Source organism: Malassezia pachydermatis, assembly GCF_001278385.1.
Source record: "Malassezia pachydermatis strain CBS 1879 chromosome Unknown scaffold1, whole genome shotgun sequence".
Classification (NCBI taxonomy): Eukaryota; Fungi; Basidiomycota; class Malasseziomycetes; order Malasseziales; family Malasseziaceae; genus Malassezia; species Malassezia pachydermatis.
Genome location: NW_017253138.1, coordinates 865651 through 878637, shown reverse-complemented (window position 1 = coordinate 878637; position 12987 = coordinate 865651). Strand labels below are relative to the sequence as shown.

Here is a 12987-nt window from a genome sequence, read left to right as displayed (position 1 = left end):
CCTTATAGACCAAGCTCGTACATCTCTACGCATGGCTTGGTCGCAGCGACAGCCAGATGCATCGTCTTCATCATCTGTCGCTGCAATGCGATACTTCCCACGGATTCTGGCCACCAAGATTGGCCCTCTTCCACTGCCACCGCCTCATACCCCAGCCTTTCCTTTATGCATGCATTTCATGGCCGCAGATTGGATGCAGATGCCCCTCAAAGAGGGCCAGTATGATCTGGTCCTGGCACTCTCATTAAACAAATGGATTCACTTGCATCACGGTGATGGCGGTCTTCTCCGGTTTCTTGCCCGTATCGCTATATCTCTATCGTGTCATGGTGTATTTTTATGGGAAATGCAGCCATGGTCGTCCTACGACCAAGCCCGATCGCTGTCGCGTGAACTACGCGCCAAGCATGCCCAGCTTCGAGTTCAACCGGAAGATATACCCTATATTCTAGATATTCTTGGTCTCTCCGTGCATACACATATTGCGCAAGGTATGGGACATGGTATGTGCATACAATTCGTGCCGGACTAACAAACCAGGCTTTCAGCGTCCTTTGTATGTCACCCGGCGTCCTGGCCAGGGCACGGTCCATTCAGCAGCGACGCTTGTGCGTGACTGGGCGTACGTGGAGGACAATTTCACGTGGCCCTGGGTGGCACGAAACCGGTCCGTTCGCTCTCGGCCTCGCCTTGCGTGAGTGGGATAAACGCATTTTGCGTTGGCCTCGCACTTTGTAGAGTGACCTTACTCTTGTACTACGTACATTGTGAACCGCGATGGACCCGAAGAAACTTTATGTGGATGTAACACGAAACTATGCCGATGAGCTGTGGAGCAAGGATCAGCAGCGGGCGTTGGCCGCCATTGGTGACGCCATTGTAGCACCGATGACGCCGGAGGAGAAGGCGCAGTTCCTCAGTCAGGTCCCCGACTCGTTGACGGACGAAGAGAAAGCCAAGCTGGCGGCCTATGCAGACATGAAGTTCAGCGATCTTCCCAATGGTGTGAACCTCGTTGCGATGCATGTGGTCGAGACGATCTCGTTTTCGCTGCGCTCGCTTTTTGGCTTGGTCCTGGGCCTCTTGAGTACGCGTGCTGGGTGCCTGCCCATTGCTGGCCGTGTCGGTCCTGTGTGGGAGATTGACCGTCTAGCTATTCTCCAGTTCCTCTCGCTGTGGCGCAATTCCCCGATCGAGCTGCTGCGCACCGGTGAACTGGGATTGCGTGGCCTGATTTTGATCGTATACTACCGTCATATGGACGAGGCATGTGAGGCCATCGGCTACCCAAGTGGCCCTTCGGACGATTGGAAGACCCCGCCCAACCACCCAGCGCAGGAAGCGATCCCGCACTTTGAGTTCAAGTTCCTCAACGATCAACTTCCCTCTGAGCCGTCGTCGAAGCCCATTGAAATGGAGGCGGATGTCATTATTGTCGGCTCCGGCTGTGGCGGTGGCGTGGTAGCTGCTTTCTTGGCGGAGCGTGGCCTTAAAGTGATTGTGGTCGATAAGGGCATCTACGTGCGCCCTGACGAGATGCCTGTGCGCCAGGACTTTGGCTCAGAACAGATGTTTGAGCGCCTCGGCTTCGTGCCTACCTCCACTGCCAGTGTATCTGTGCTGGCTGGCAGTGGCTTTGGTGGCGGCTCCACGATCAACTGGAGTGCTATGCTTGCGCCACGTTACTTTTTGCGCAAGGCGTGGTCCCACAAGTTCGGTGTGCCGTACTATCGCTCGGCACTGTTCTCGCAGGACTTGGATGCGTGCAACAAGCGCATGGGCACGACGGACCAGATTGAGCACAACATAGCCAACTCGCTACTGGCGCTAGGCGCTACGCGATCCGGCCAGCCTGTGAACACCGTGCCGCAGAACAATGGCGACTCGCCGCACTATTGTGGTAAGTGCACATTCGGATGTGCTTCGGGTCAAAAGCAAAGCACTGTCATGACATACTTGCAAGATGCGGCTGAGCACCAGGCCGAGTTCCTCCTGAGCTGCGACGTGGAGCGCGTCCTGATGGACAATGGCAAAGCAACGGGTGTCGTGGGCTCGGTACGTGGCCAGCCTGTGGTCCTGCGTGGTACCAAGGCGGTGGTGCTCTCGGCAGGAAGTCTCAACACACCGGCTATCCTTCTGCGCACGCCGGAAATGAAAGTGAACAAGCAGATCGGCCACCATTTGCATCTGCACCCAGTGGCATTTGTGCATGGCTTCTACGACTTCCCTGTAAAGGCATGGGAGGGTGGTATTCTTACTACGGTGTCCAACGCTGCTGAAATGGTCGATCCCCACGGCTGGGGTGCCAAAGTGGAGGTCATGGTGACGGCACCTTCGCTGTTCAGTGCGCTGCTGCCGTTCCAGGGCTCGATGGAGCACAAGAAGCTGCTGTCTCGCTTCCGCCACGCCTTCACGGCCATTGTCATTGTGCGTGACCGCGATGAGGGACGTGTGAGGCTGGACAAGTATGGCCGTACCCTTATGGACTACCAGCTCAGCAAGTTTGACGAGAAGAGCATGATTGAGGGTGTCAAGCGTGCGACCGAGATCCACATGAGCGCTGGTGCCTCGGCGATTGTCACGTCGCAGCCGGGTGTGCCTGTATATGAATGCCCGCGCACGCGTGTTGCGCCGAACAAGGAGGTCCCAGAAAAGCTACTCGCCGGCTCGCACCAGTTTGAAACACTGCCTCCGCAAGGCGATATCAATGACCCTACGTTCGTGGCGTACCAGAAAGCCATTACCAAGATGGGCTTCACATCGCTTCACTCCACCATTGGTTCTGCTCACCAAATGAGCTCTTGCCGTATGGGCGCCAACCCGAAGACTAGCGCTTGTGACACCAAGGGCCGCGTACGTGGCGCGAAGAACCTGTGGGTGGCCGATGGCTCCGTTCTGCCCGAGGCGACGGGTGTGAACCCTATGCTGACGATCCTCGCTGCTTCGCGTGGCATTGCTCGCAACATTGCTATTGATCTTGGCGTGGCGCAGCCAAGCGATACCGCTGCGATCCCCGTGTCGCATTTGTAGTGACCTCCTCTCCGTACTCTCTATATCACCGATGCCGCTATTTGTACGTCGAAGGTTTGCCTCCACATAGACACAAATCTTGTACGCGTCGAGACTGCCCAACGTTGTCGACCTCCACGTTGCGATGCGCCAGCGGCCGCCGCCGTGGTGGGACGATGCGGTAAGGGTAAGCCGTACGTCTAAACTCCTAGGCGTGGAGATACCGGAGACGGTGGCATCCGATGTGCCGGAGATATGGGGCGCGACGCTTCTTCTTCGTATGGCACTTGCGCCATCAAATGATATGGATGCGAAAATCGACACGGCGCAATACATTGTGCAGATCTTGTGCAGTCATTCTCGCGTTCGTAAAGTTCAAGAATACATCGCCTCTGTATGGGATACATGGCTTGATACACATCCATGGACAGACCATACGTCGCATATCCTGCATATGTACGCCCTACTTTGGCGAGCCTGCTGGCCAACAATGCCTCAAGCAGGGACCAAGCCCCTTCGATGGTGGGTACAAGGTGCCCTCCATACAGGTGCACACCAACACGCATGTCTAACATGGACTACACTCTGCGCACAGGTACGTGGATACACATCTGACGATAGCATGCGCCCAAAGAGGTCGTGCCATACTGGCCTTCTCTGCTGCCTTCGCGGGAACACCGCGGCGTATTGGCCACAGTGCCAACGCCTTGGAATGAAGAAATATGCGCATTGCTGCAATCTCTCTTTGTCTATGGCGAAGCCTTCTGGTCCGTGGCACGTGAACGTTCGCGTACCTCGACATTCACGTCGCGTTCTGAGCGCGTCGGCACATGGCTCTGCGATACAAGGGATGCCTTGGTTGCCTGGCTCCAGGCGCCAGATGCACCTGTGATACCCATTTTACGTGTACGTACGCGAAGTGCTCACATTCAGTGCCTGCATGCCTTGGTTTTCCATACTCAAAACTCACCATTGCATGCATCGCATGCCTCTGTGCTTCGTCCTGCCATGAAATCATGGTGTGCAAAGGCTGATACGATGGCCGATGCCTATGCTATTCTGCTCCTTTGGCCACCTGTGCCATCTACTTGTGTGACAGATCTTCTTCAGTGGCTCCAGGATCATCCTACGGCGGACACGGCAGCGGAGCATGTGTGGCATGTTGCTGCGAAGGCTGTGGCACAGACGACATCGCATCTCCCGCCTGTTCTCCTAGATACCCTCACACACGACCTCGCTTCGTCCTCCATGTCCACACCGCGCTCTGACGGTGCACATAAAATGCTGCAAGCTGTACTGGAAGGCATGGCGCAGGGAACATGGACTGATACATCCATGATAGCCTACCAAGCCTTGTACGAAGCTAGGACCTTTGAGCAGTCGGCGAAGACGCAGGTATGGGTCGCACAAGCATGGCCAGCATATACCCAATGGCAATGGCATCAGAATGGTGCTTCTTCGTTGTCTGGATGCATGAAGAATCTCTTTCAGACCCCGAATCTCTCAGCAGAGGTCTGTGCTGCTCGTATCCGAGCCCTAGGCGTATGGATCGAACGTGATTTAGGTCCATTGGCCCAGGACGATATGGCGTTTATATGGCAACAAGCATGCCAAGCTTTGTCAGATACGCATATCTCTGTCCGTGCGCAGGCCGCTTGGACACTGGCGAATCAGTGTGTGGCGATGGATGGGTGGAATGCATCCGCGTTGCAAGCCATGCTTCTGGCCCTGGAAGACGATGATCGGATTGTGACACATTGTGCACGTGGTATCGGTGCCATGTGGCAGCCCATGCCGCCGGACGTATATGAAGACAGTATACATCGTGTATGCAGTATAGCAGGAGCGCAGGCGCATGCACCCAAAGTGCGCTGGAACATTGCTACTTGCCTCGCCCGTGCTTTGCAGCGTGAGCAAGAAAGACCCAGCGCAGCACTGGCACGTATCATCGATGTGCTAGCCGACGATATGCATGATGCGACTTTCAAAGTGCGTCGTATTGCTGCCCAGGCCCTCGTCCAGCTTACGACCGAGATGTGGCTGCGTCTGCCGCCTTCGACGCAGCAGCATGTAACTCAAGAGGTGGAGCAGGCCGAAGCACAATGGGACACGGACCTACAAAATGCATCGTTCTCCGAGGCACAGCGGCATGGCACTGCGTGCCGTTCATTATTACAGGAATTGGTATCGCAACATACTACTTGGCGTACTGCATGCGCCAGGAAGGAAGGAGGCGGCGCGCATGCAGCTGAGCCGCTGTGAGACCCACATGCCCATACGTAAAGGGTGCGAGGAAGATATACATAGCCACCAATGCCGCAACCAAAACACCAGCAGTCACGTATGCTGTGGTGTAGAAACGACGGTGCATACGTGGACGCTGCCTATCGCTGGACATGAAGGGGCCTGGACGGCTCAAAGGCAGCTCGATACCGCGACTAGTAAGCATCTCCAGCATGCCACCCAGCACGAGAATGGCGCAAACGTGCGCGGGCAAGTAGTGGTGCAGGAATAGTTGGCGGCCCATAATAAAGAACGGAAGGTAGTGACACGCCCAGGCAAACACGAAAAAGCCCGTGGTGCGCAGGTACCGATGACGAACGACTGTGGCAATATGGTACTGCCCTCGCCGACGAAGCAGCAAATCCAAGGTGAACACAGCGGCAAAAAGAAGCACGCCAAAGAGACCTGCCCACCAGCCCACGATGTTACCAAAGAGGGCTAGTTGGCGACGTGTGCTATCCTGCGACCAATACAGCACACCATCCAGCATAATGGGCCATGTCCATGGGCGGCTTGCATACGGATGGCTCTGGACCAGTTTGCTGTTGTGTTCGAGCATGAGATGCTGAAGTTCCAGGAACTTGTCCAGGAAGGGAATAGGTTTCGGGTCCTCGGGCTTGGAGGCAGGACGGATCCGAGTATCGTACATGGGCGAGGAGGGATCAGGTTGGACATCGTCCACAACCCACAGTGCCGTTTTGTCCATAGCATTCTTGATGCCGTTGACTTCTAGCTGACCAAACGCCCAGCTAGGAAGAATCCCATTCGGACGCGTCCATACGGCCACACGTGTCGTATTGTGGATAAGGCGCACACGAGAGCGACGGCTATGCCACGTCGTTTGGTTCACGACGCCGCCGTCAATGTGCAGCTCAAAGACAGTATCGTCCAGCTCGTCTGCCAGGTGCTCAGCAGGCACAGTGGTGATCTCTTCGTTAGTCGGCATAAGTGGCGAGGCGACGTCATGCGCTAACAGGAATGAGTTGGTACCAACGTGCATCAGACGAATCATGTTTCCGTGGTAGATACGACGCAATGTCCGGTTGAACGAGCCGTCCTCGTTGTTGATGGGGCGCACAGGCATGATCTTCCATAGGTTGTTGGAGTCAGGGTGCTCGTACGCAGTGACTTGCTGCCCCTCACTAGAGATACGGCCGTCATCGTATTTAAGCGGGTAATGATGGTCATGCGAGTGCAGATATGCCTCCGTCGCGCGATGCTGCAGCGTAATTGTGTCCAAGTAGTGCAGTTCCATAGCGTTTTGCAGCAGGTCGTTTCCAACCAGGGTCTGCTGGAATCGCGTACTCATGAAATCGTCGCCTGGACCACTCTTGGTCAGCAATGCGAAATGCACATAGAACCATCCGAGGTACACGAAGAAAGGCAGGATGATCAACGCAAACGCACGAGCACAAAAGTGCTTCATAAAACGGCGCATCGAAAGCCCACGGCGGATATCCAGAAGATCCCACAGATCAAAGAGGACAGCGCCACCGATCGTGGCAAATGTCAAAACACCTACCATCTTGCACGAGATCGTGAGTGCAAGAGAAATGCCAGTAGCAAAGAGCCAGCACCACCAAGATGCACTGAAGGGCTTGTATCGCTGTGTATAAAACTTGATGTATGTGTACAGACTGCATAAAATAAACAGGACCATCGGCGCATCCAGAAGAATCAGGCGCGACTGCAGAATATGAGCATTGTCGGCCAGCACAGCCAACGCACACACACTGGAAATGAGCATGGAAATACCAGTCTCCCGCAAGATCATGTACACGAGCGGCACATATAAAGACCCAATCAACGCAGGAAACGCACGCATCTGGCGGTAGGGCACATTTGTGTCAATGTACGACTCACCGATCGTATTGAACTCAAAGCGGCCATCGAAGCCAGCGAGCCACGCGCCCAAGGCGACCATGAGCTTGGCAAGCGGGGGATGCACATCGAAAAAGTAACGGCCCGTGATATAGAAGGCAGCGTACTTACCAAAATGCACTTCATCAAACACGACTTCCGAAGGCTGGCCAATTTGGAAGGTGCGAACAAGAAGTGCGAGCACAAAAAGCAACAGCGCAATCCCCATGCTACGCCATGTCGACGTGGCTGGTGCATGTTTGGCGCGCGCAGGTGCAGGCACAGTACTGTCTTGGCCCACAGGCGTGTATCCTTGCGTGGACAGCGAGGATGGCACAGCACGGCGCCGCAGCGTCGCGGTCCGAGGCTCCATGGAATGTGAATGCTAAGGTGCACGTTTGCACGCGCCGCGCCGGCCAACGTGTGCTTCCAGGGCCATCACGTGGCGTAAGGGACCCTGCCGCCCAAGGCACGACACAGGGCCGTGCGCTGCCTTCCACGCATTATGCAATTGGTGTCGAAAGAGGGGAAGATTACAGTGACAGTGTTGCCCTATGGCCTGACGATCCACTCGATCGAAGTCAAGACAAAAGATGTGGTGCATGAGCTCCTAGCTGGCCCTGAAGACGCCGCGGATCATACCACATATCCTCGCCAATTTTATGGCCCCATCGTCGGACGCTACGCCAACCGATTGCCAGCTGGCCCTCGACAGGTCCACGACGCTCATGTGGCATGGCGTGAGTGGGGTGGCGATGGTGTAAGTCATCATGGTGGTCCGCCACCTCCTTTGTCTACAGGCACAACAGACGGTCTAGTTCAAGCGGGTCCCTGGGATTGTGTCGAATGGACACCGTTGGAGACGCAGGCGGTGTGCATGTATACGCCCGATGAGTGCCAAGCATGGGACGATCGGTGTGTATGGGCCCTGGAGAGCCCTGATGGCGATCAAGGCTACCCGGGTCGTGTACGGGTCGAAGCCTTGATCGGTGTACGTTCGCAGCCTGGCACGTTGGGTCAGGTCCATGTCGAGTACCGAGCGCAGCTCCTTCCTCCCTTCTCGACATCGACGCCAATCAATTTGACGCAGCACTGGGGCTTCCAACTGGCCGCGTCGGATCCACGGTATCATGGAGCGACCATTGACGAACATTTGCTGCAGCTAGGTGTAGAGGGACAGCCCTTGTACCATTTAGCGCTCGATGAGCGAGGCATTGCGACGGGCGAGGTGGATGCGTGCGAAGGCATGCATGACTGGACTTCTATGCGGCCAATACAAGCGCATGACTATGACTATGACGACTTTTACGTTTGGGGTCAGCATGACACGACCAAGCCTGTCGCCCATGTACAAGGACCTACAGGCGTAGAGCTGGTAGTCCGGACCAACCAGGCGGGTGTGCAATTGTACACAGCCAACTCCAAGCCAGCGCCATTTGCCAAAAAACAGAAACACCGGCGGCACCATGCAGCGCCAGAGACGGAAGAGAAGCATGGTGCCGCCTTCCTCGAGTTTAGCGCGCCGCATGCAACGTGTCTTTATCCCTCGTTGGCCAAGTTGGCAGGAACGACTACGATGCTTGCATCGCACCAAGTATACCAGCATTGGGTCACCATAGACGTGATAGCGCCTTGATTCCAGACAACAGTCACTACAAACTACGAAACGGCGGAGAAGAGTGAGTGGTAGAGCACAGCAACTACGCTGACGCTAGCAACAAGGAAGAGAGAAAATACATGTACATGTGTGTGCATTTTAGTTGTTCATCACACGCAGCTGCGAGCGCTCACTTGGCATGTAAGGGTAGAGCTGCTGCGTCGATGCACTGTTGCGCATGTGCATGTCCTCTTCATGCGCAGGCACCACATCGTACTCATCCATGTGCACCGACGAAGCGTTGCCGTCGGCCATGTGCGAGTACATCGATGGGGCGTAGTCCGATGCGTTGGTCGTCATATCCGTCCCACTCGAACGAAGCACGCCACCAGCAAACGGATCGACCATGTGATCATGCGACGACGCCGAGGTGGGCATGCCCTCGTAGTAGTAGTGCTCGTGGCTCGGCGCACCGTCGTACGACACTGGCGCTGCCTCAAACGGGTTCGGACCCGCCGACGCGGCTTGGTACGCCGCAGCGGCCGAGTAGGCCTCCATGCCATCGGGGTACACAGAGCGAGGACCACGCACCATGTGACGACCCTCCTCCGTGCTGCCCATGGAACGACCGCCAGCAGGCGACGTCGAGAGCGGCGTACCAGCCTGACCTTGCATCGAGTATGCAGACATGTTCGAGCGACGGCCAAAGTCGTTGTCGACCACATCCTTCAGCGGACGCTGGAGCCACAGAGACGAGACTGGCGGCGCGGATTCCACGTCGTCCTTGCGACCACTGCCACCATACAGTACACCGTTCGCACGAAGCTCTGCAATCTGCTGCGACTCGCGGCGCTTCTTGTACGCGTACAAGCCACCGACCACCGCACCGACACACAGAGCCGCTGCACCAATCACACCACCAGCAATGGCACCCGTACGCGACGAGGACGAGCTGCCATCAGCGTTGTCGCCGTTCTCGCCAGCCTTGTCCGAAGGCTGGGTCGTCGTGCTAGGCATAGCCGCAATACCCGTCGAGGACGCCATCGTCGACTGTGGGAGCATAGGGTCGAACTCTGACGCCGGCGCCATAGCATGGCCATTGTTGTTACCACTCTCACCGCCATCGGCATTTCCATTCGCATCGCCCGCCTTGTTCGCGTCGGCAGCGTCCGCCGAGGCAGCCGCCGCAGCACTCGCAGCACTAGCCGATGAACGGCTAGCCGAGGCACTCGCCACACTCGCCTGACTAGCCTGCGACATACTTGCCTGCGCTGAGCGGCTGGCCTCCTTCATCGACTTCGACAAGACCGAGACCTGGCTCACCACCGACTCTTCCGGCGTAGGCACGCGCGTCATCTCCGGGAGCGGTGCCTGAGTAGGGCGGTCGGCGCGCTGACCGGCAGGCGTGGGCGCAGCAAACGTCGCGCTAGCGACGCGCGTCTGACCACCCATCACGTTCTGCGCCACACGGCCCGAGACAATAGCCGAGAGCGAGTCTGTCCAGCGGAAGCCCATGATCGTGTTGCGAGTCTCCATGTACATAACCAGCGGCTCAGAAGCGTTGACGTTGGTACCGCCACGACGCGCCAGACCGTAGGCCGTGCGCTTGTACTGCTGACCAAACGCCACCACCATCACATCGTCGACCATCACGGCAGAGTGGTACGCACGAGCCGAAGGCGCAGGGCCATCCTCCGGCGGCTCGCGGTACTGAACACGAGTCCAGCGAGCTGGCGTGGTCGAGGCATCCAGCATGTACGTCTCATCGGTCGGCTGCTTGCTCACAGTGCGATCATCACCATGGCGCTTGTAGCCGCCGTAGACAAACACACGGCCATCGTTCGAGACCACAGCCGAGTGACCCACACGCGGCGTAGGGATATCACCGGCCGTCACCCACTGCGTCCAACGTCCAGAAGACGAGTCGTACGCCCAAGGACGCTCAAAGTCCACAAGCTTGTGCTGCTTGTCACGACCACCCAAAAGCAGGTACGGCGTCTCAAATTGGTGCGTCTGCTGGTTCTCCAGCACAGGCATGCGAGCCAGGGCGTACTCCGTCACAGGAGCACTGTCGATTTCCTTCTTGTAGTCGTAGGTCTGCACCGTCGAAGTGCCAGCGCGGTTGGGCGAGCGGCACTGCGAGTCCAGAACCGATCCCATGGCGTACTCATCCAGCGACGTGGCGTACGAGTCTTGGGTCTCCTGCGTTGGGTGGCACACCACATCGCGGTCCTGACCACCCAGCACCAGCATAGCCACGGCATCCTGGCCCTCCAGCGTCGTGCTGGTCAGCAGAGCCTGCGCATGCGAGCGGCGCTTCGGGTCCGTTCCATTGGTCTCTTGTGCCACCCACTTGCCGATCGTGCGGTTGCCGTTGCGCTCCACGGCAAAAGTCCAGAGGTAGGGCTGGTCGGCGCAGTGCTCCGTCTTACCACCGGCCAGCCAGAACGTGTCAACGACGTGACCATCTGTAGCACCACACACACTCGTAGAGACCACCGAGGCAGCGTAGGCTGTGCGCGGCGCCGCCTGCGAGTGCGAGCTCTGGTTCACGTCGAGCCACGGCACGACACGCGACGCGGCGCGAGTGTTCTGCAGGTTCGTGAGACCGCTCATGTCCAGCAGGAGCGTCTCGTTAGTAATGCTACCATGCGTGTCTGTCTGACCACCAGTAAAGACAATTACATGGCTGCCCTGCAGGTAGGCCGCTGAGGTACCCCAGCGGGGAGTAGGGGTATGGTTGCTGTACTGCGACATGTCGGGCGACGGCGCTTGCATGTTACCGATACTGCCGATCATGCCAGCAAGGCTGCCTGCTGCATTGGCATCAGCCTGACCCGCCTGGCGGGAGCCGCCGTTCTGCGACGAGCCCCACGCGGCACCGATCGCCGACGCCAGCGGCACATTCGGCAGCAGGTTGTTGAGTGGATCTTCCGCATCCAAGGTTTGTGCATGGACCATAGACACCACCAGGGCGCTGATCCATGGGAGAAGAGTGAATAAGCGAGTCATAGTAAACGAAAAGAGAAAGTGCGTCCACCAGGGAGAAAGAGGAGAAACGAAAAAGAAACGAAGAGGATGAGAGGACCAGCCTCAAACGGAACAAACAATCACTTGCGGAAGGGAGAAGGGGAGGGAGTCAACACACGGAGTCCAGCTCCAAGTCCACACACGGGCAACCAGAAAGAGAAGAAGGTGGTAAGGGAAGCGGTCTCGCGCACGCCGTGCCTGTATAAGGGCTTCGCATCGTAGATGTTGCACACCCAAAAGTGGAGTCCGGCGTGGAGTCTCTATGCAACGCAGGCGCCGCTTCCCGTTGGTTGCGTAGGTGGACGCGCATAGGCCCTGGCTTGGCCCCCGACCTCCACCGTCGAGTCGTTGGTCATGCTGCGAGCCGAGCCATGGCCGCGCGACAAGATCCCTGATCCTACGTCCCCCGCATGGCGCGACTTTTTAGCGCAGCTGGTAAAGGAGTCGTTTTCTGCTCTGCGGAAGACCAATACGTCTGCACGATGGAAATCGCTCACGCCCGGCCGTATATCCTTGGCGTCCATTCCGTCGATGGAGCCCAAAGGCACGCGCTTGCGGGGCGCGCACTGGCACTCGCGTTCTTCGATCCATTTCCCGGAGGAGACGGGTGTTTCGTTCGATGCATTTGCCGATGGTCTCCTGCACCACCATACCGAGAATGAACAACAGTATATCCATGCTCTCGAGCAGGCCGAGTGTCTGGAGGTGCTCGTCCCCGATGTGGCGTCCATTTGGCATCTCAAGTACCGCACGCCCTGGGGAACGGCGAATCGCGACTTTGTCGAACTGGTGATTACTCTGCCTCTGCTCGCACATGAATTGCCGTTCAGCAACTTCCATGAAGAAGTGATGGTCGACGCACTGCACACCGATTCGCTGCCGAACGGCCATGTCCCTCACGGCGCCGTAGGCACGCGCCGCTCGTTCCTGGTAATTAGCCAGCCCATTGCACACCCCAGGACCCAAGGCTACGTACGTGCGTATTATGCCAGTGCCGAGGGCGTCCGCGAAGATTCGATTGCCACGCGGGCCGACGATACATGCGTCCAGTGGATGCTTACGACACAGACCGATGCACAGGGTTCGATTCCGCAATGGATCCAGGAATGGGCCATGCCCAGTCAGATTGCAGCGGACGTCCCTGCCTTCTTCCAATGGGTGCATGCGAAAAAGGCATAGAGATATAGGTCTAGGGAAAAGGTTGCTTT

General features: G+C 57.3%; 6 protein-coding genes across 6 annotated transcripts; 4 read left to right on the top strand and 2 right to left on the bottom strand.

Annotated features, from left to right (window-relative positions):
- Nucleotides 1-777: 777 nt before the first annotated feature.
- Malapachy_3369 (long chain fatty alcohol oxidase) lies at nucleotides 778-3030 on the top strand (the record flags this gene model as incomplete). Its single annotated transcript, XM_018137841.1, has 1 exon — nucleotides 778-3030. One exon carries the CDS (start codon nucleotides 778-780, stop codon nucleotides 3028-3030), a length of 2253 nt encoding a protein of 750 aa, XP_017994075.1.
- Nucleotides 3031-3154: 124 nt separating this feature from the next.
- Nucleotides 3155-5083, top strand: Malapachy_3372 (heat repeat-containing protein 6-like protein; the record flags this gene model as incomplete). The annotated part of the gene is made up of 4 exons (XM_018137844.1): nucleotides 3155-3373; nucleotides 3631-3915; nucleotides 3943-5045; nucleotides 5077-5083. The coding sequence occupies 4 exons, from the start codon at nucleotides 3155-3157 to the stop codon at nucleotides 5081-5083; spliced, it is 1614 nt and encodes a 537-aa protein (XP_017993997.1).
- A 123-nt stretch (nucleotides 5084-5206) lies between these two features.
- Malapachy_3328 (glycosyltransferase family 39 protein) lies at nucleotides 5207-7525 on the bottom strand (the record flags this gene model as incomplete). The annotated part of the gene is made up of 1 exon (XM_018137801.1): nucleotides 5207-7525. The coding sequence occupies one exon, from the start codon at nucleotides 7523-7525 to the stop codon at nucleotides 5207-5209; it is 2319 nt and encodes a 772-aa protein (XP_017993518.1).
- Nucleotides 7526-7657: 132 nt separating this feature from the next.
- Malapachy_3375 (galactose mutarotase-like protein) lies at nucleotides 7658-8788 on the top strand (the record flags this gene model as incomplete). Its single annotated transcript, XM_018137847.1, has 1 exon — nucleotides 7658-8788. One exon carries the CDS (start codon nucleotides 7658-7660, stop codon nucleotides 8786-8788), a length of 1131 nt encoding a protein of 376 aa, XP_017993996.1.
- Nucleotides 8789-8908: 120 nt separating this feature from the next.
- On the bottom strand, nucleotides 8909-11761 carry Malapachy_3354 (kelch repeat protein; the record flags this gene model as incomplete). The annotated part of the gene is made up of 1 exon (XM_018137826.1): nucleotides 8909-11761. One exon carries the CDS (start codon nucleotides 11759-11761, stop codon nucleotides 8909-8911), a length of 2853 nt encoding a protein of 950 aa, XP_017994138.1.
- Nucleotides 11762-12133: 372 nt separating this feature from the next.
- On the top strand, nucleotides 12134-12958 carry Malapachy_3377 (panthothenate kinase; the record flags this gene model as incomplete). The annotated part of the gene is made up of 1 exon (XM_018137849.1): nucleotides 12134-12958. One exon carries the CDS (start codon nucleotides 12134-12136, stop codon nucleotides 12956-12958), a length of 825 nt encoding a protein of 274 aa, XP_017993994.1.
- Between the last annotated feature and the right edge of the window lie 29 nt (nucleotides 12959-12987).